At 50.7% G+C, this 22629-nt stretch overlaps 2 protein-coding genes across 4 annotated transcripts in view; both read right to left on the bottom strand.

Annotated features, from left to right (window-relative positions):
• MRPS6 (mitochondrial ribosomal protein S6) overlaps positions 1-19883 on the bottom strand; it is a 56164-nt gene extending 36281 nt beyond the window's left edge. The window contains exon 1 of the mRNA XM_079767389.1: positions 19749-19883. Within this exon, the coding sequence (XP_079623515.1) occupies positions 19749-19793 (45 nt within the window). The 5' untranslated portion in view covers positions 19794-19883. The remainder of the gene's footprint in view (positions 1-19748) is intronic.
• The window catches only part of SLC5A3 (solute carrier family 5 member 3), a 39894-nt gene extending 20007 nt beyond the window's left edge, over positions 1-19887 (bottom strand). Inside the window, exon 1 of one of the 3 annotated variants that reach the window (XM_079767384.1) lies at positions 19749-19887. The gene's annotated coding sequence lies outside the window, so the exon portion shown is untranslated. Of the gene's footprint in view, positions 1-12286; positions 14335-18953; positions 19633-19748 lie in introns of those variants that run through there. The other 2 variants (XM_079767386.1, XM_079767385.1) reach the window with 2 other exon arrangements.
• Between the last annotated feature and the right edge of the window lie 2742 nt (positions 19888-22629).

Below are 22629 nucleotides of genomic sequence, written 5' to 3'. Positions count from 1 at the left end.
GGTGCTGTAGCAGCAGCCACAGCAGCTTTTTATTAGAAACAAAACAAGCGCATCCTTCCCCGTCGCCATGCGCACTGCTATCAATGCTGCTTCTCACCACCAGAGGCGAGGGTCCAGGCACAGGCCCGAGCTCAGGCTGCTCCCTGATGAGTGCTCAGACTCCAGCTCCCACGAGGCGAGGTCTCCCCTCTAACTGCTCTGGAACCGTCAGCCAGAGAGCAGACTGCCCACGGGAGAAGAGGGGAGTGGGAGACAGAGCCGGCGGCCGCGTCTACTTCCTGCCTAGGCCTCCTCAAACAGTCCCCCCGGGATGCCACACAGGTCTGTGGGCAGGTTTAAGATTTTTCCAACTTAAACAAAAAACATCCAGAGACAAGGACCTGGTAAAGACTGAAAAGGGAAAAATAAAACAAAACCAAAAATAGGTCAATTTAGTTGAAAAAATAGAGAACCCTTAATATTTCACATTCTGAACTTCAGAACTTTAGGAGATAAATTGTGCAATCCTTAAAAGTGACTCCAAATAAAATATACAATGTCAGTTCTACATGTTTTTTCTCTCCCTTTTAAAGCAGCAAACATTTATTTCTACAACAGCTGCTGCCCCCAGATATGGGGTGGGGGGCTGGTTCCGGCTCCCCACCGATACCCAAATCTGCCAGTACGCAAGTCCCTTCTATAAAATGGGGCAGTGTTTGCCCATAACCCACATCTGCATGTGGCTCCGGCAGGCAGAGCCTCCATGTCACTTCTTTCTCGTGGATTCAATCTAGTGTGGCTGGCCCAAGTTTTGCTTTTGGAACTTTCTGGCATTTTTTTCTCCCCAAAATATTTTTGATCTGCTTTTGGTTCAATCTGCAAATGCAAAACCTGTGGATACGGAGGGCCAACTCTACAATGAACACTACCCAGCATTCCTTTATTTTTAGAAAAGAATGCACATGGGAAAATGTTTTCTTCAGCTAAAAAATGAAGCTTTTATATTTGTTGTTTCTAACTTCTTGGACTCAGCTGATTCTAAGCTGGCTCACAGTTCAAGTAAACCTCAAGTGAGAAATGCGGGACAGTAGGTACAGTACGATGTGAGTTGGTTCACTGGTGGTACATTTTTAAGAAAACAATTATTTCTATAGCGAGAGTAGTATTTGTAGAAAGTATAAAGAAATGGTCCCCCTGCGGCCATGGACAGAACAGACTGAGCCAAATCTTGAGCTCAGGGCTGTTCTGAACCAGCAGTCTCCCCCCACCCCCAAAGCCCTCCTTCCCACAGAGGAACCCAAAGAAACACACATATTTGCTGTCTGAACTAGGAAAACAGGTAAGACATGTAAGTCAGCTATTGAACTCTTTCAATTTAAATTAGAAATAACGACCAAATCCAGCATCTTTCTTCTAATATCTAGGTCAACCATTTAGTTTATCTTCCAAACTAGGGTACTATTCTAGGACAGTCTGTAAAATCCAGGACGTATGTCCACCCTCTACAAAGAAAGCCACTGTCTTAAAACCAAACAGAGCAAAAGCCATCAGGGCTCCGAGTCATAATAAATTCATTGAGGCACATGGGCTGGGCTAAGGCTAGAGTCCAGTGACCCTACAAGTGACAAAACAACACTTTTAGTTTGGAGGTGATTTTAAAAACCACACACCCAAGAGACTGTGAGCGGGTCCAGCCCAGCGCTGTGGAAAACAGGCTTGCCAAGTCCTGTTCATCTTGTGATCCAAGGACAAGTATCCACTACACCAGCGACTCACTGAAGGGCTGTGAGCACCTCTGAAAACTTCCATGAGCAGCCAGCCTGGGTGAGAGAGCAGGTGGGCCCGGAAGGGCTGGGGTCCACGCTCTATCATTTACTGACTTTATGAGCTTCAACGGTCTCCCCTGTAAAATAAAACCAGTACCTCGCTCCTGATGGTTTAATGAGGAATCATTAACATGTCGATAGCGCATAATACTGCCCAGGACAACAGGCAAGTGCTCAATTAACGTCACTTTATCTTCAACTTGTAAAAACTATTAGTGATGATCATCGGCTTCTTTCAAATTGAACTGTCAATGCACGCCAGGCATATGAGGATCCTCATTATAGATAAAAAGAACTAGACAAATAATGTATTAAATATACAGTTCTCTCACAAATATTTAAGAGGCTCCCAACCACTCATCAACTATTAGTTCCCATTTAAATCAACTTATTCAAGTAAAACACCAAAAAAAAATTAAGCTGGTATAGAATTCTACTTACAGACTCTGGTTCACTTTTGTACTCTTGATCTGAGGCCCAGCAAAGCAAATTGGGCTGGTGGAGCCGATGAACGGTGCTTGGGACGAGTACGTACGTACGTACGTGCTCAACGAGACCTTCCTCACCCTCGGCTCACTGACATGGCAGTGGGGCATGAGTGACACTAATGCACTTGATGTCATTGCAGCCCACTTCCCATCACAAGTGCAGCAGAGGACAACATGAAACGGCATGATGTGAGTCCCTAAAACATCTGAAGAGTCTGCCCTAACATCTCTGACAAAACATTTCTATTGTACCTCCCACCTCAGCTCTTCCGGTTTTGAAGAATACCCAAGAAATCTAAGAAACCCTTCAGGAAGTCCAGGAACTGTATCCTGAGGATTCCTAGGCCCCACACACCACATCCCAAGAAAACCATTTCTTCAAATAAAATTTATTCACCTACAAAGTTCATAAACCACCAGATTTATTAGTTCATACACATAGACACATTCTCCAAGATACATCCATTTTAGCCTGCTTCTATTGATGAGAAGTTTGGCTTACAGTGTTTGGCTTGTTGTTGTTTTTTAAAGGAGTCTCAGCGAAAGAAGGCCATATGGCTAAATATGGGGCCAACTTTGAAGCTCCTTTTATGCGGATGATACTGGATCACGAATGTGGAGCAAACTCCAATAACCTATTTTTTTGAGAGATGAAATATCAGAGCAACAGCACACTGATAGCATATCACATGATCCCAACGACTAAACAGCTATGTTAACTCTTAATGGGAAGAATTCAAGAGGACCAGCACTATTCCCTCATAAAAAACCGGTTACCAAAGATGTAATAAATAATGGACAGGAAGAATTAAAACCTGAGACTTCCTGCCCTAAGCTGCCACCGTGCAGGCACTGGGCCTAGTGCTGTGCGCATTACCTTAGTCCTCGTGACATCAGGGGGTAATTGTGACATCAGGGGGTAATTGAGTTACGATGACTACTTTACAGATGAGAAGACTGAACCAATGAAGCCATATAGCCTGAACCAGGGAGCAGGCGTCTGTTCACAACAGCAGTGGCACTTGCATCTGTCTAAACAGCTGCTGCCCTCTGTCACCACACAACCCAACCTTCAATAAAAGGACACAGTTAGCAAAACAGACTACAAACAGCACACAGGGCGAACTGCAACGAGGGCGTTTGTGTATGGTCATGTGTGAACGGGTGTATGATCATGTGTGAACGGATGTATGTATGCAGAAAAGAGACTCCAAATAAAAAGAAGTCCCAAGTCCAGGCTTCCCAGGAAAGGAAATCCGCAGACCGGAGAACCTTGATGAGTCCGCTCGAAGACCGGGCGTCTCCAGGTTCTCACTAGTCAAAAGCCCAAGACTTTGCCCTCCATTCTGTTGGGAAAAAACAAGTCTCAAAGTCTCCTGCCACCTGGCTGCTACCATGAGCTGTGAGTCCACCCCCGCCGGTCCTCCCTCACTGCTCACTCCCACGTCCCTGAGACACTAGGTTACAAGAGCTGGCGGATGTGGTCCACAGATCTGAGGCCTCCTAGCGAAATCTACGGACCGCTGTTCTCACTGAATGAAGTATCTGCGACCACCCATCCTTTCGCTTGGGAGGATAAATAATGTGGCCCCCACCCCTTAACCCGTTCTACTCTGTCCTCCTCTCAGAAAACGGCAACTCCATCCTCACTGCTGCTCAAGCCAAAGTGGTCCTTGAACAGCTTGCTCGCCCACACACAGTCAATCCTTACTCAGCCTGTTGACTTTACCCCCAAATATATCCAGGACCAGACCACTCATCAGCTCAACTGCTAGCACCCTGGTCCAATCACCATCCCACCTCAGCCAGTTCTAACTGCCCAGCCTCTAAACCTGCACCCAAAGGCTTGGCCCTGGCCCACTACGGGCACTCATTGACACGGCGAGCTGTCACCTCCCCGTCACCGTGCACAGTACCGCACACACCTCAGGGCCTTGACCACGCCGTTGGTTTCCTATGCAAAGTCCACGCCGGTTTACCAGACTTGCTCCTCTCGTTTAACCCTCTGCTCAAAAGTAACTTCCCTAGCCATCCCCCTTCCTCATCCTGCTTTATGTTTTTCCATGGCCCTCAGCACCATCTGACATACTATGAAACTCGCTTGTTCGTCTCCTCACACCAGAATGTCACCTCCCCGAGGCCAGGTCCTTGTCTGTGCTGTTCACTGACGTGGTCTGCGTCAGGGACACTCCTGCACACCGCCGGTGCTCAGATGCTTGTTCAGCAAGTGAATCAAATACTAACGACTAAGCACCTGGCGGACAGTGTTCAACTTCCAACACCCTCTACAGCCGTCACAGTGGGCTTCTCAGTAACAGTCAGAGGTGGCAGGCTGCAGGCCCAGGACAGGGCACCTCCTCCCCACCGAGCGTCAGCATCCCCAACAGCCCTGCTAGGGGCGTGAGGAGACTACGAGGCAGTCAACGCCCTTGTTCAGATGAGCATCTCCTGGGCCGAGACGCAGTAAAAGCCTGGCCTGACGCCATCACCCATCCCCACCACCCCGTCCTGCGGGCCCACTGCCCTTCGCTGTACTAACTCCACTTCGGAACGTGCTCAATGTGACCACTGCGAGCGTCACGCCCACCTCAGTGCGGGGACAGCACAGGCTTCCTCGCACAGTGCGTTCTGTCCACGGTCATTTCCACGGTCAGGACAGGTCGCGGCGGGCAAGGCACTTCCTCAGCTCGCTCCAGACAAGTCCAAGCGTTCTGCTGGCGTGGACCTAGGAAGAACTTCTCCCTTCTCACCTCTCCACTCTACCTGAAGCGTTAAATGTTCCCCACGAGACAGAAGGTTACTTTAGTAACTATTATTTACCAACATTAGTGCCAGGCCACAGGATCACTAAGGGAATCCAGAAACATCCTCTGTGAAGTAAAGATGAGGAACATTCCTTTCAACGCTTTCCAGAAAGATATACATTAAAAAGTAGAAATAAACACGTTAGAAAACTGGCCAGTCAATACAGAAGGAAGGAACGATGCCATAGAAAACCACCCTCTGCACCCTAACAAATGCCGGCCCAGGCAATGATTACAACAGGTGCTGAGCCCTCCGTGAGCGGCTGACGGGCCTTCCGAAGGACGGGGGAGGTACCCGCACCACCAAGAACGAATCTTCTCTCTTAACGGCAGACATCCGTGCCCCTAAGGGGAGGCTTCACCAGGAACACATATGAACTCTTGCAAAACAAAGCAACCTGAATCTAATCAAATTTCTCTACCTACTATTATAGAAAATACCCAGAACAATACATCACCAGCAAACGATTAACCAAATTCAGAAAATGAGGGAGGGAGGGGGCATCATTCCAGTCATGCACCGTTCAAGGCAGGCTAGATTCTGAGAAAGGCACTGTGTCTCTGCAGTCACCACAGAGACGCTCCTGGCTGGCACCGCCCACGGCACACCTGGCTGTCTGGTGAACCACTGTCGTGCATACAGTCCGTCATCGACCGAGATGGCGTTACCTGGCCATGACTGTCAGGGTAAAGCACTTAAGCAGCCATTGGTCTGGACCTTGTTTGGATTCAGATTCTACTAACCCATGGAGAAACAATGGAAACACCAGGAAATCTGAACATGGACTAGCCCAGTGGTCGGCAAACTCATTAGTCCACAGAGCCAAATATCAACAGTACGACGATTGAAATTTCTTTTGAGAGCCACATTTTTTAAACTTAAACTTCTTCTAACGCCACTTCTTCAAAACAGACTCATCCAGGCCGTGGTATTTTGTGGAAGAGCCACACTCAAGGGGCCAAAGAGCCGCATGTGGCTCGCGAGCCGCAATTTGCCGACCACAGGACTAGACGGTAAGGGTTGCATAAAGGCACTATGGCTGTCTTTTTTAAAAGGCCTTATCTTTCAGACACATACGAAATATTTACAGATGAAATTTTATATCTGCTTTTGCTTTACAGTAATGCATCAATAACTGCTTCAGAGTCCTCAACAGATGCTAAAACCAGTGGAAGACTGTTGGAGGAAACAAACTTCCGTCTCAAATGTATCACTCCATAACCCCTAATGACAAAAGGAACAAAGTGCATTTACAATGGCACAGTCGGCTGGGTGGACCTAAGTGAAATGACTGCCCAACATCAACAGTGGACAAGCCGATACCCTATGTAACACTCCGGCCAATGTTTCACCGACGAGAGAGCAGCCAGCCCCATGCACTCTCAGGGGCTCTGCAGCCAGGGGGGTGTACTCCTGAGTGCCCCCGTCATGAGTGACAAAGGCCTGGGAACTGTTCTAGACCAAGGAGGCTAAACCAGACGCACGAGCCTTCACTGGAAACTGGCTTTTAAGCTACAGGGCATCACTGAAATAACGATCAACTTGACCGCACAGTGAACATTTAAAAATAACACTGAATCAATGTCCAATTTCTGTGCAATGGTTGTTTGGGCTAAGAAAGCCCTTATTCCTAAGAAAGGCATGTCAAGATGCCTACACTTTCTAAATGGTACAGCTAAAATATGGACAATTCTAACAAATAGTGACCCAGGCAGAGAGCTTACAGGTATTCATTGAACCATTCTTACAAGTCTTCCAAAGGTTTACATTTAAAAAGCAAAGTTAAGGAGGATGACGGGAGAGTGGTGCCGTTGTGACCCAGGGACAGAGCCTGACAGGTGAGCTAACCTCCCTCACCCGCCCCCCCCCCCAAGGCTCCCTCAGTGTGGCTGCCAGCGGGAGGAAGCAGAGGGGCAGCCTCCGCCCGCTGGGTGCCCTCGCAGACCTGGAGGAACTGACTGCTCCAGGCCACCCCAGGGCCTGGCACATGGATCGTTTTCACTGCACCCTTTTTGTGCTAGAAGAGATTGGACACTCAAAATAAATAATAGGTTAAGTTAAAAATATTTAAAATAATCCAGCAAAAAATGGGGCGGGGAGAGTGGAGGTGAAGAAAGATTGGTAAATGCTGATTAACTGTTTACACTGGGTGAAGGGTCTCGGGATCAATTCCCGGTCAAGGGCACTTACCTGGGTCTCAGGGTTGCTCCCCGCCCCAGGTTAGGGTGTGCAGGAGGCAACCAGCGGATGTCTCTCTCCCCACATCCCTCCCACTCTCTGAAAAGCCATGGGGAAAATATCCTCAGGTGAGGCTTACCCAAACAAAACGCCGAGGGGACCCGGCACCGAACCCCCCGCACTGTGGGCTCCTCCAGAAAGACCGGCAGAAGGCACAGAGCCGAGCCTGCTGAACTGCGTGGTGGGCACAGCTCCGATGCCAGGCCCGCACTGGTTCCGCTCAGCCCGTGAACAGCACCCTGCGCCCTGCCCACCACGTCTCTGCCGTGCCCGAGCAGCCCAATGACAATGAAATCTGCCACTTCCTGCCCCTTTCTCTTGCTGTTTCTCTTCATAGCATTTGCTGGTTTTTCTCCCTTCCTAGAATGTAACCTGCCCCCAAGCTGGAACTGTCTGGTTACCCCATGTTCCCTAACACATGCTAGTGCTGGCACCTGGAGGCACTCAGATCCTGTGAAACCTCTCCTTCCAAGGGAGCTGAGCTGCACACGCTGCGACCAGAGGACTGCTTCCGGGTGAGACGGCCGTGAGAATCCTGGCTGAGCGCTCCGGGCTGCGGTGACATCCTGTTGTTCTTTCTTTTATAAAAGGGAGACCACACTCCCTAACCCTGTTTCATCTGGCAGAACACACAGCCCCTGAGAACCAGGTTTAGACCATAAGGTTCCAGAGGGAGAACATCCCACCAGGCCAATTTGTGGTTCACCTTCATGTCATCTGTTCTCATCCTACTGGGTTCCAATTTCACGTTCCTAGAAAAACCATTCCTAAACCAGATACCAATTTTGACTTTTCCATGTGACTGAGGCCAGAAAATGTAAACACAAGAGTTTTCCTGGTGGAGCAACTCTAATTCCCCAAGGAGGCCAAGTCATAATAAAAGATCCTAGAATTGGGATATTTCCTCAGGCAAATACTTTTGGCTGCAATATTTTTAAACTTTGTAATTTTCCCAAGGATCAGAACTGCTTTCATTGGATGTCAAAGGTAGAAGACCTTGAAATTACAGTTTCCAATGATTCCATCCTAATCAGATAAAATCTATACTAATAAAAGGGTAATATGCTAATTAGACTGGATGTCTTCCAGACAAAGCCACAGTGGCGGGGGCTGAGGCAGAGATGGTTAGGGGTGATCAGTCCAGCCATGGAGAGCAGTTAGGGGCAATCAAGCAGGCCGGGGAGAGCAGTTAGGGGCAATCAGGCCGGCAGGGAAGAGCAGTTAGGGGCAATCAGGCTGGCAGGGGAGAGCAGTTACAGGTGATCAGGCCGGCTGGGGAGAGCAGTTAGAAGCAATCAGGCTGGCAAGGGAGAGCAGTTAGGGGCAATCAGGCAGGCAGGCCGAGAGGTTAGGGGTGATCAAGCAGGTAGGCAGAGAGGTTAGGGGCGATCAGGCAGGCAGAGTAGTTAGAGGCGATCAAGCAGGCAGGCAGGTGAGCAGTTAGGAGCCAGTGGTCCTGCAGGGATCGGGCCTAAACCAGCAGTCAGACATCCCCCGAGGGGTCCTGGATTGTAGAGGGTGCAGGCCGGGCTGAAGGACCCCCCCACATGCACAAATTTTGTGCAACGGGCCTCTAGTATTTAATAAAGAAAATAGTATTAAGAGGAATTTCTTTCCTTCATGCAAATCTTCTTAACCTGAATTTACAAAAGCTCCTGGCTGTCAGTTCACAGGTGAGAACACATTCCTGAGACCAACAGCGCCACCAGTGTCTGCAGACTAAAGACTGTCCCAGATGGAAACTTGGTACCAAAGGTTATCAAGACAGCATACTTCACACTGCTTTCACATGTAAATGCTAACGAAACTGAAGGTAAATAGTGCGCGAGCAAAAGAAAAACAAAACAGTCTACTACTGGGTCATATATTTCCTTAATGGGTTCAAGTAATTTTTTAAAAGGGACACTTAAGTACATCTTTCCTGTACCATTTTCCTGGCAAAAACCCTATCCCCAAATTTAGCTTTTCACTCAACAGAAACTCACCTTTAAACATGAACCTAAACCAGTACTGATGTTTTATATTCATAATTTGCACACAGGGCATCTGAACACAAGCTGAAAGCAGGCAGATGTCTGGTTCCGTGCCCGGCCCCCTCTCCCCCCTCACCGGGCTGTTACAGCTGTGCTTGGTATTCCTCACCTGACAAATTTAAAGCGTTTTAATAGCCAGAGGGGTCGAGGAGAGTGCTTTAAAAACTTAACTCCAAACAAAGACGAAATCAGGGATTCATTCTGGGGTAGAAACAGACAAATGCCAGTTTATGAGCTTTGAAGGTTCCAGGTCAAGATTTTGTTGTTGGGCCACGCTTTCTCTTGCAATTTCATTTTTAAGTTCTCATCCACACCAACCTCTACGAAGTTTTCCCAAATTGGGTAGGAACTAGGGACCTGTAACCTCAGAAAAATGGTAGGGGACTAGGTGACTAATTCTCCCTGGACTTGAAGGTGGATGAACAAGTGGACCTGCGTGTTTATCTGTGATCTGCTGTTACACATCTAGAGTGAGTGGGAAAGTGAAAAAGACAAAATGGGAAAGTCAGTCAAGGTGATGCTTTGACTTCCATTCTGTGAAGACGTGAAGCCCAGTCAAAAACAAGAGCATGGGCCCTGGCTCGTGTGGCTCAGTGGATAGAGCATCAGCCTGCCGACTGAAAGGTCCTGGGTTCTATTCCAGTCAGGGCACATGCTGGGGGTTGCAGGCTCCATCCCCAGTAGGGGGCATGCAGGAGGCAGCCGAACAATGATTCTGTCTCATCATTGATGTTTCTCTCTCTCTCTCTCTCTCTCTCCCCCTTCTGAAATCAATAAAATTTTAAAAAAATAAAAGCATTTTGTCATCCCTTTGTTCTATAGCCTGTGCAGAAGAGCACCTAACTGTTTTCCATGGAAATCCTTTCCCAAGACCACGGGTCACATACTCTAACGGGAACTTCACAGATACACCCCAGTAAAATGAATGCCACTTTCTGGACAAACCGTCTTTGCCCAGAATCATCCAGAGACAAAGGGGCAGTCCGACAGCTGACACCAAGTCACCTGCCAGAGGTCAAAGACAACGAAGGGCGTCTTTAAAGAACGAAAACCTGTTATCTAAATCAGAACTTAGCTCTGTCTAAACAAATACATTTCACTTGGTCCATGGTGCTTAAATGTCTTTAATTAGTTGCCAACATCTTAAAAATCAATTTCCTGTAAAATCTGGAGTTCTGGTCGGGAACAGGATAGAAGAGGAGGAGCCGGCAACACCAGGACCACATGCCCATGGAAGTGACAGACCGGAGGGTAAGCACTAGCGCCCACACACCGTTTCCCCCAGCCACTGGCCCACCCGACATTCCCACCTGGAATTCAACACCGCAAACCAGGACAAAGTGATCTAAGGCCCATGACAATCATTCATACTTACCCAGTTTAAAACACAATAGTTAAAAAGAATTAACACAATCTATTCCTCAGGCAGCTTTGTGAACAGCTTTTATTAATTCATGAACACATTCACACTGCACCTTGCCAGCTCCCAAAAAGAATGAAATGGTTTAGAAGTTAAAGCATTACTATTCTTCTTGGCCACACTCTTGTGTCTTCATCTTTTATACACACACACACACACACACACACACACACTGCTCAGCCTGCTTCACACGGTGCCCAGTACCCTCTGCCACCCAATACCCCATTACACAGCTACAGCGTAAAATAATCAGGTGCAAAAAAAGTCACAAATTACATCGGAAATAAAACTGGATTTAAAAGAATGACAGTGATGTATCAAAAATGCATATTCTCTTGGAAAAGGTCTTATTTGAGACTTGTTGGATCACAGGTACTCCTGGCTTATAAGATAATTACTTTAAAAATCAATTAAATACGTTAATGAAATATATACATTCCAGCAACATGTGTTATAATGTAAAATACTGTCTTAATTCCTTTATAAAAATAAAATCTGAATCAATAGGAATGAAACAAATCTCTTAAAATCACCAATTAAAAGGAAAAATGTAGTTTTATAATACTGTATCAAAAATGAAAAGTAAAATATTAACTGAAAATACCACGTAGCAACAGCAATCAGCCAGGTTCTATCACTGCTCCATCTGTTGATGCTACTGAAAAGCGGTCATCCTTACAGTGTTAGTAGGTGGACAACTGGCAATCAAACATTTACCGAAAACTGTTTAAAATACTGGTTTTCTCCCACACCTGCCTCTGATCACCTTAGCACTTAGCCTATCTAACGTGCAGAACTCAGTTCTTTAGGTTGTCTCTATCCTTCACTTTCCCCAACCTGCTCATCTAAAAAACACATTTAAGTCTTATAAGTACTGGTTATATAAAGCAGGACAGGTGCCCTAACTGGTGTGGCTCAGTGGATAGAGCATCAGCCTGTGGACTGAAGGGTCCCCGGTTTGATTCTGGTCAAGGGCAAATGACCAGGTTGTGGGCTCCATCCCCAGTAGGGGGCGTGCAGGAGGCAGCCAATCCATGATTCCCTCTCATCACTGATGTTTCTATCTCTCCCTCTCTGCAATCAATAAAAATATATTTAAAAAAAATAAAGGACAGGAGATGAACAAAAGCCCAGAAGAGGAGGCCCAGCGCACAGTGCCTGACAAAGGCCAGTGGCTGCTGAGTAAACGACTCCTACCTGTCTGACAAAGACGTTGTTCCCTCACACTCTCTATCAAATATGCAAAGCTTGCCCTTGCTTCCTTAGCATGCAAGCTCTTATACAGAATGGCGTACGCCCCTAATTCAAATATGTAGAGGAAGTACTATATTCCGGTTTGACCCAGTCTCAGATTCTGGTAAAATAACTTACATAAAAGAAATTTATCTTCAGGAGCCTCTTCATCAATCAAGTGTGAATGGAAAACTAAGCAATAAAGTTCAAAAACCTGCCTGAGAGCCCAAAGCTAACTTTAACAACATACTGAACACCTACTACCTCCGATGTCAAGTTACCAACAGGTGGCATCCTCGGAGGCAGGTGCCAGGATCCAAAAGCAGGTTGTGATCCTCCTCGGAAGCTCTTTCTAGGATGGCCAGTCCTCTGTTCACTCCCACCATGACACACCCAGCATCTCCCGCGGGACCTCGAGTTCCTCCGTTCATTTAGACAGCGAAGTTCGGAGCACTCACTGGAGCAGCTTTCATATCCAAAACAATCATATCCAAAGTAACAGGAAAAAAGAGATTAAAGCTGAAGTGCAAAATAAAAAAACTGTACATACATACCTTAAGCATTTTACTTAAGTTCAACACATAAATGTACATTCATTTGCCCATCTTACTATGAGCCAAAGCACGTGGCGAATAGGAGCGATGATGACGTTCCTTGCAGAGTAACATTCCTTCTGCTTGTCCACACCACTTCTAGAATGCATACGGCCATTTCCATTTCAGTAAGAAGTCCTTGTGAAGCGGTCTACATACAGAGTCTGGGGCTCTTTTTATTTTTCCTCTCCAACTTTCACTTACTTGCAGCCACATCTCAATTCTACAGCCATTGTTTAGTGACTCCCCTTTATCAAATCTTTCCAAAGAATCCAACTCTGGGGGGAGGGTAATTTGCCCTCATTTTAACAAATGACATATTTAAATTATTACTGTAAAAACAAGGTTACCTGCCAGGAAATCGTGTTAGAAGCCAACAGAATGTCTGGCAAGCAGACAACTCACCCAGTGCAAGCCAAGCACACTGACCTGAAAGCAACTTACTAGCCCAGGAGGTCAGCATGCCCTCCCAGACCCAAGGACCGTCTTACCGAGGCCAGAGGAGGCACCCTGTAAGGCAGCAGGTGAGCGTCCACCTGGTGTGCAGGGCAGAGGACAGAAATGAACAGACTTGACCCTCAAGAATGTGTCACCTAACGAAGGCGGTAAGAAGCACTCACCAATTAAGTGGTACAGAGTAAGAAGCGATCCCGGTGACAAAACGGACAACACATGCAAACCCAAAGGAAAGATCACAGCGTAGACTCAGCAGTGCAGGTCTTTGCTCGACAGCTGCTTACAATGAACTGAGGCAGGTGCTCATGGATGACGGGGTAACGTGGAAAGGGAGGGCATTCCCAGAAAAGCAGTGACACAAGCACCCAAGAAAATGAGAGCGAAGGGTGGTGACAGATCTGCGGCAGCCTGGTTGACTTGGTGTAGAGATGGCAGAACTTTAGAAGGAGTGGGAGTTTAAAAAAAAAAAAAAAGGTTGGAGTCCTATCAGACAGCCTTGCATGCCGGAATTTATCTGAATGTCTCTTTTTTAGAAAGAGAGGTGTGCTGTGACTTAGCATTAGGGACAGTCAATGAGTATGTGAACGCAATGACATCATCAGAAAGGCACCGCCATACAATCCTCTGTATTCTCTTTGTTACAAAGGCATTTCCATTGGATTCTTTTGAAGTAGCTCAACAACATATCTTTTTGCACTCAAGGAGCATATTTACAACGAACCCCTGAGCAGGTTAGAGACCAGCTGAGGAAGACACTGCAGGAATCAAGCAAGAACTAGGAATGGTCATCTAGGGCAGAGAGGAGAGGAGATGGGACTGAGGTGCAGGACACCAAGACTGTTCAGCTCCAGGGAACAGAGACAGAGAACCCAAGAACAGAAATGAGACAAGCTTAGGTAGACAACTCATTAAATCTGAACCACACTGAGTGTGCAGTGCCAACAGGACATGCAGGAGGCTCTGACCAGCACAGTGAAAGTACAAAATGCCAGAATTCTTAGCTTGTTACCAAAAAAGGCAAGCCATCCATATGGAAGTCAAAGGCATAGTACATACAGAGGAGGAAAAGGAAGGAATGAAGGCAGAAATGTCAAAAACAGTACCCAAAAGCTAAGAGACATGCTGAGCCTGGGAAACTGGGTCTTACACTCTGAATCAGGGTCAGCCAATTTCCATAAAGGACCAGAGAGTAAATACAAAAGAACAGGGTGATGTTCCAAGACACCTGTATTCATGAACTCTGACATCTGAACTTCACATCATTTTCATGTCATACAATATTTTTTTATTCCCACCCCCCACCCGCAACTACTTGAAAATGTAAAATCCTTTCTCAGCTCACAGGCTGCACAAATGCAGGTAGCCAGTGAGATGTGGCGTGTGAGCCATAGTTTGCCAACTCCTACTCTAAATTAGAGCAATGAGGATAAGAGAACTGGAGTAATTATCCCTTTCCAAATTCCTGAGGTATTTTTCCTTCAGGTAAGTTAACAACTGACCAGCCATTCATTAAACGTGAGTGATTTCCTTATATTTGACTAATTCCTGCCCTGGCCAGGTGGCTCCACTGGCTGGAGCGTTGTCCCTTACACCAGAAGGCTGCAGGTTCAATTCCGGTCAGGGCTCATGGATGTTTCTCACATCAATGTTCCTTCCCCAGCCCCTCTCTAAAATCTATATAAAACATATCCTGGATGAGGATTAAAACAAAAAAACTTTTTTACTAATTCCTTAATTTTTATTCCCCTAAGAGATAATTATGTGCTGATAATAATCCCTGTGATTAAGAATACGGCCTTCCACCAAAAGTCGGTATTCTTTATCCTGAACAGAACAGTCACCTGTACGATTACAGCGCAGTCACTGGATGGGAAACGCTGCTTTAGAACTTGTCCCTCTGCCCTAGCCGGCGTGGCTCAGTGGATAGAGCGTCGGCCTGCGGACTGAAAGGTCCCAGGTTCAATTCCGGTCAAGGGCACATGCCTGGAACTGGCTCGATCCCCAGTAGGGGGCGAGCAGGAGGCAGCCGATCAATGATTCTCTCTCATCATTAATGTTTCTATCTCTCTCTCCCTTCCTCTCTGAAATCAATAAAAATATATTTTAAAAAAAAGAACTTGTCCCTCACTTCTTTCAAAATCTGAGTTTTCTTGCAAGTGATTCTAGAAAGGTAAAGACTCAATAGCGTCTGCATGTAAATACTAGATTTAACACCCATGAACATCAGTATGATGTGAGGCATGAACAGGAGAAAACAGTGCAGACTGTCCCTCCTGACAGGCATTCTCAGAAATACAAACCACGTCCGGTGAGGAAGCCTCCTCACCCCAAGCCACTCCTCGGACATGAGCCGGAGCTCAGGGGCAGGAACAGGCTCCTTCTTCAATCACCTGCCGGCAGTGAGCTGTAACCCAACACTTTAATCCGCCAAGCCGTCTCTCATTACTGGGTAAGTGTTTTAAGTTGTCCAGTTTCAAGCAGACAGAACACAAAGGGTAATTAGTAAAGATACAAGCTAAGCTATTCGGGAGAGAGGGGGGGTGCGTAAGAGGGGAAAAAAGACCAGCTCAGCCTTCTGACAGATAAAACAAACGTGTTGCCATTTGAATTTCTGCCGGCCACCACCTGGGAGCAGAAATGTCTCCATTTCCCCGTCATCAAATGTTGCCAAGCAGCCAAGCACACTGAGCTGCTCAGTCCCACGTTTGAGTTCATTAGCACCGAGGCCTCCAAAGCGTCTCCAATGCCAACAATTGTAGCCATTACCTTCAGAGGACCCAGCCTGGATACAACTCCAGAACCAACACAAACCTGTGCCAGCTTTCCCAATCAGAAAGGCTGAGGGAAGAGGAGGAGGAGGGCTCTTCCCCAGTCAGAAAGCTCTGCGTGCTACACTTTAGCAACCGAACCTCACTCCTTCAGTGAAACACACAAAACCCAGGGAAAGTTAAACTCAGGTTGTATCACAAAACCCTTTGCCTACAAAGAACCATTTCAGTGAGTTACCTTAAAGTTTAAAACATAACCTGCTTTTCCATAAAATTATAAGTAAATGAGGGGTATTACATATAACTTGTGAAATGTTTTAAAGAAAAAAGAACTTAAAATTTCCAAAGTAGGAGGCTGCTTTTTTTCCTACTAGAAAAACATATTCTGAGGGTATATAAAGCTATTGTACTGTATACACATGCCTTCATTTGGCAATTAAGCTAGATGTTACTTAAAGCATCAGCCGTTAATTCTTCCTGTAAAATTCCTGAGTAGCTCAAGGCCAGGGGGCCGTCTTTCCCCAGGGCGTTCACACCCTAAAAAGGCCAACTGTGGGCCAAGGTCACAGACACGACTAAAGCCCTGACCTGGGCAGCAGAGACCAGCGCTCTGCAGGGGCGGGTCTGCGCCTCACACCCCTTCCTGAGCCCTCCCCACTGAAAACCGTCTAGTTCACAGCTCTTCCTAAGCTCTCCACACAGTAGGGGCTTTATCATTCCTGTGGGGCAATCCAGTCTTCCACACACTGAAATTAAACCCCAACCTTTAAAATCTAATGTCAAAGTGAAGCTAAGGACGTCAGTCCTTTCCTCAGACCTCAGCGGCCCAATCAGTGGGTGACCCTCTGCCTACGGAAGGCGCCCAAGGACGGGGCGGAGAGAACGTGCATCTCACAGCCCCCCCCCCCCCCCCCCCCCCCCCGTGGTTAGGAAGGGCCTGCCGCGCGCTGGGCGGGGCTCCCGGGCACGTAGCCTGTGCGTGTCCTCTCGTGTCCTCCCCAGGTGAAGGCGTCGGCGGTCAATAGGCTCTGGTGGCTCTGGCACAGCTACCGCAACACTTCTAAAGTGTGTGTTTCCTGGAGGCCCCTCCATCAATATGCCCTAAGCAACCCCCTTTCAAACGGATCTCGTCTCCCCCGAAAGGCCTCTCCCAGCACCTATTCCTTTACTGTGTGCACTTTCAGAACTTAACCCCACTTGTACTTGCTCTTCACGCGGAACTGAAAGTTGGGGGAATGGAAAGGACGTTTTTATGTGCGCACGTTACAATAGCAGTTACGCTGAGCGGCACCTGCAAATACAGCTCTCCTTGGAGGACTGGTCTCCACACCCACAGCGCCCGGAGGGGAGGCAGGGCGGCAGCAGAGGCTGAGGGGAGGCTGCCAGCGCTGCAGCCACAAGGACTGTCTGCTCCGCCTGCAGGCGGGGCTCCAGGGCCTGCACACACGGGGCCTTCAGTCCAGAGATGTGGCGAGCGCCTCCCACAGCCACCAGCTTACGTTAAGCCTCTCGGACGTGCTCCATGTTGGGTCCGGTGCAGGTCCAAGGAAATGAAAAACGGGGAGAGGAGTATACACTCCCAGAGACGGGAATGCTCTCGGGGCACCCAGAGCACCCAGGAGAGAACCAGAGACACACTCGTCTCCCCACTTCCAGTTCTGCTGAGCGTCTGACATCGCTGTTTCCTCAATCCCAGACAGAAACGGTCGGGGGAAGGAAGAGTGGTGGGAATACGCCATCGCCTCAAAGGGTGATACTGTTACGATTTCAGAATCTAAAAATATGAAAAATACCAACTTCGAATGGAGGAGCCACCACAGGCCGCCCAGGCGGGACCGCCAAGTGCTGGCGACTAAGACGGAGCTGCCAGCCTCCCGGTGCGCACGCTCACAGCGGCACCCGCACTGAATGCACCAGTGTTAACTTCTGCCATCCTTTTCCTTCCAAGTATTGATCCTATTTTAGAATTCTATTTTCTAAACTGAAAAGCAAAATTGTTCAAAAGCAACAAGTCTTTGTGTTTGTCGAACATTTACCACCTACTTGAAAATAAGTTTGGTGAAGAAAAAATGAGTTTTGTTGTTTAATCTTTATTTAGGCCAAGAGCTCTTGGGCACAAGCTCGCCCTGTTACAGTGTCCTGTGTGTAGTCACCGGCCTCCTCCTCCAGGGGGGAGCTCCCATGTTCCCCATTAAGGCTTCTCACCCTGCCCTCCGGTGAGGGTTTGAAGGAAAGGACGGGATTACTATTTTAAACGAACTGTACTAGGTGGCTTACCTAACTGGGGTAAACAATGCTCCACAGACAGAGCGTACAAACACACCAGCACCCATCTGCCTGGCGAAGGAAACCTGTAATACTCCTGCAGCCCCGCTAACCAGGCGCGGGCTGCGCTGAGGACACAGGCTGAAGTTCCCATTTCAAAGGTTGATGGACATGTATGCCTACACCCTGACTCTCCGGGGACGACCTTTCCTCCCTAAAACAAGATAAACAAAAGGAACTCCAGTAGCTGCGTTTCCCAGGACCTATGGTGTCTCCTAAAAAGCACAGGCAAAATACGAGGGGGCTAAACAATTCCCATCGATCTAAAACTGTCTCCTTTCCAATAACGCGCTTGTTTGTCATCGCCCCTGTTCTCTATGCAGTATCTGGGGGGGGGGGGGGGGGGGGGAGAGGAGAGGCAGAAAGGGGGACTACTCCAGGGGCTCATCGCCACCACCGTATTTTTCCCCATTCTGGGACAGGGAGCTTGGGGGCACAAGGGCACCCTGACTAGGCTGGCCTCACCTGACCAGGAGGCAGGTGTCCTTTCTCCCCCCCTGACGGTGTGCAGCCTCCCGGGCTCTGTGCTAACGCAGGACCAGGATCCAGGCTGAATTTCACCCAAACTTCCTCATAGCTACTCCTCCAAACTGACCCAAAGCAGGACTCGAAGCTAAAGGGTGCCCAGGCCTCTCGCGCTGACAGCTCAGACGTAGTAAGTAGTGTTTTTATTAGACCTGGAAAAAAGCACACGCACACACACACACACGCACACACACACACGCACACGCACACGCGCACACACACACACACACACACACACACACACACACACACGCACCACGTTACCGACTTCGCGGAAGGAGGGGCAGCAGCGCCGGCCGGAGGCGTCCTGCCCCGGCCCCGGCCCCGGGAAGAAGAGCTGCCTCCGGGCCGCGCGCGGGCCGTCTTCGGCCGGCCACGCCGGTGCCCGCGGGACGGGCTGCAGGTGTCCTCCCTGCGCACCGGGGTCCCCACCTCACGCTCAGCCAAAGCGGCCAAGTTCTTCCGGGAGGCGCACAAAGGTCGCGACCGGGAGGCCTGAGCCGGGCTAAAGGCGCAGGGGCCGCCGGGGCTGGAGTCGGAGAGAGAAGTCGGGACGGTGAGCGGGAGCGGGAGCGCGGCGGGCGGGCGGGCGGCCGTGGTCCGGGCGGCACCACACGCTGCAGACGGTTTACGGAGCGCGGACGGTTCCGGCCGGCGGAGGCGGAGCGGAGGCGGCGGGCACGAGGCGGCTTCGCGATCGACGAGGGAGCGGGGCCGGGCGCTCGCGCGTGTCCTCCCGCGGACCTTCCACTGGACCCCGCGGCCCGCCCGCCCCTGCCCCGCGCCTCCCGCCTCCCGCCTCCCGCCTCCCGCCGCCGGCCGTGAGCGAGGCACACCCTCCCGCGCCGCGCGCCCGCGGGCACACCCCCGCCTCCCGCGCGCACGCGGCCTCGCCGAGCCGGCCGGCCCACGAGCCCTCGCTGCGGACGCCCGCCCCCCGCCCGCGCCCCGGCCCCGGCCCCGGCCTCCTCCCGCCCCGCGGGAAGGGCGAGGGGCGGCGGCCCAGCGGCCGTGAGGCGCCCGCACGGGAAGGCGGGTTCTCGGGGGAAGGTCACTCACCCGCTGCATGACTTTCAGGATCAAGGCCAGCTCGTAGCGGGGCATGTCCGACGCACGGCGCGCAGCTCCGACCGCCGGCTCCCGACGCTGTGGAGGGCGGGCCGCGCGCGGGCTCGACGAGGTGCGGGCGGGAGGCGGCGGCGGCGAAGGCACGCTCCGGCCGCGCGAGCCCGGGTTTAAAGGCTCGGCAGCTGCGCACGCCGCGCGCCACTTCCCGGCGCAGGCCACGCCCCCGCGCAGGCCACGCCCCTCCTTAAAGCGGCCGCGGCCCCTCGGAAGCCCCGCTCCCCGCGGCGAGCGGCCCCACGGGGACCGCGGTCCGACGCCGTAGCGCTGGAGCAGCACAGTGGGCTCGGCCGGCGGGGCCCACGGAGGCCCCACGCCCCTCAGGTCTTGTCGCCGCCGCCGCCGCCGCCGCGCCCGCTACCTCCGGCTCGGGCAGCCGCTGGAAATTTCCATGCCCTCCGTCTCATCCTGGGTGGCGGGCCTGCGCCCCGAGTGCGCGTGCGCTGCGGGCTCTCTCCGCGCGCGCGCCCCTCGCCCACGACTCCCGCCCGGAGGAACCGTCTCCGCAGCCGCGCTCCCCTCCTCCGGGCGGGGTGGCGGCGGGATCCGGGCTGTCCCCGCCCCCGGAAGCGCACGGAGGTTCCGGAACGTTCCCGCTGGCACCGCGCGCCCCCCGCTGGGCGCCCGCGGCCGGAGGGGGTGCTCGGGCGGCCTGCCATTCCCGCCCCCGTCCACGGCCCGCCGTCCTCGCGGGGCTGCACGCGGCCTCCCGGGCCCTTCCCTGGCGCAGGGGCGCGGGTGCAGGTCGGGCCCGCCCCCCGCCGGCCGCCTGACCTTGCCGGGGTCCTGCAGCACGGGCACGGGGACGGGGACGGGACGGGGACGGGGAGGGCCCCTCCTCCCCAGGGCAGCGGGGCCTCGGAGCGAGCCGGGGCACGTCCGCCCTGAGAGCCGAGGCACGTCCGCCCTGAGAGCCGGGGCACGTCCGCCCTGAGAGCCGTGCCTGCACCCGCAGGAGCGACACGAGCGTTTGTCGTGGGAGCCGGCAGGGCCCACGTGTTGTCAAGGGCAGGCTGATGCTTTGGCTCAGAGCACTGTTCTCAGCGCCGGCGTCCATTGAGGGGCCGGCGGAGTGCTGTGAGCCTGACCGTCCGGGGCAGCGCGTGCCCGCCGTCCTGCCCGCCCCCTGCCCACCGTCCTGCCCGCCGTCCTGCCCGGCCGTCCTGCCCGCCGTCCTGCCCGCCGTCCTGCCTGCCCCCTGCTCCCCGTCCTGCCCGCCCCCTGCCCACCGTCCTGCCTGCCCCCTGCTCCCCGTCCTGCCCGCCTCCTGCCCACCGTCCTGCCCGCCCGTCCTGCCCGCCCCCTGCCCACCGCCTGCCCGCCATCCTGCAGGCGCTGGGCCTGCAGCTCACTCCGTGCACTTTCCCCAGCGCCACTCCATAGCGGAGGCCCCTGCCGCTGTCGCCCCTGCGGGCGCTCCCCACCCAAAGCGTCTCCAAGCGGAGTGTCTGTCACCTGTAAAGCGCAGTGATGACAATGGGTACAACTTACTCAGGCTCACCGTGTACCGGGCACCGCGCTAAGGCCTTTACGCATCTGTCATAACATTCTCAACAGCAGTATGAAGCAAGTACCTATTATTATTATTATTTTTTAGTCCTTACCCAAGCATATGGTTTTATTGATTTTTAAAGGGAGGAGGCCAGAGAGAGAAACATTGATGCGAGAAACATCCATCAGTTGCCTCCCGTAGGCACCTGGACCAGGGATCGAACCCACAACGTGGGTATGTGCCCTGTGACCCCGTATCCTTTGGGTGTACCTGACGATGCTCCAAGTAACTATTAGTAACCCCACTTTAGGGATTCCGAAATATAGGCACGCAAAGGTTATGTAACTGCCCCGGGTCAAACAAGAATAGAAACAAAATATGGACCCAGACTATCTGACAGCTTAGTCCAGCCTCCACTTCTCCTACCACACAGTTTAAAGGTGTTGATATTATTCTGTGGACTTCCAAGTAAAACAAGAATAGAGTCCCCTTTGTCACCTTATCCAGGACTCACCATTTCTCATCTATTTTCCATCCCCCACAGAAGGCAAGGATGGTAACCTTTTCTGTGATATCTGGCTTCTAATATTTTCCATTCTTGGACTTCTCCATAACCCATTCTTCCAAAGAGAAACAGTATAGCATTGATATGAGTTACCTGTTAGTATGAACTACTTTCACCCTCAGTTAAGAGTAGAATACTGTAAATAAGTAACAGACGGAAGCAAGGCATTCCTGGACCTTGAAAAGTGAGTTACAGGTTTCCCAGGGTGGTCCCCATTTCAACTGCCCCTCGTGTTATCAACCACATCCCAGTTTAGGAATTAGAAAATACGGACCCAGAAATAATATGCCTGCCAAGCCTAACCCCTAATCCCCATCCATGAGTGAGGATCTGACCGCCCTCCTCTCCCTCTAACCTGACGGGTGGCATAAGGAAATTAGCCTGATTGCATAACACCTCGGCACCTCTGACCCTCCCAATCTGGTAGGTACCCACCGGCTCCTTCCATTTCTTCTGAAGGGAGAGAGAGGGCATCTACCCCGATTTGCCCCCTTCGACATTTCTTTTTAAAGCACAGCCCCAGAATGCTGGTGGGGCCGTTAAGAATCAGTAATCAGATCACGAGGAACGCTGCTGCAAATTCAGTATCTTCCTACTGGAACCACAAACTTCGCCAAAAAGATTTTTAAATTCTATACTATGCATACTCAGCACTCAGAAATATAAGACATTACTGCCGTATTTAATGTATTAATTTAAAAAAATAATTCTGATACTTAGAAATAAGTTAACCAAGGCAGTGAAAGATCTGTACACTG

Source organism: Cnephaeus nilssonii (assembly GCF_951640355.1).
Source record: "Cnephaeus nilssonii genome assembly, chromosome: 3".
Classification (NCBI taxonomy): Eukaryota; Metazoa; Chordata; class Mammalia; order Chiroptera; family Vespertilionidae; genus Cnephaeus; species Cnephaeus nilssonii.
The sequence above is the reverse complement of the archived record's forward strand: the minus strand, read 5'-3'. Positions and strand labels throughout refer to the sequence as shown.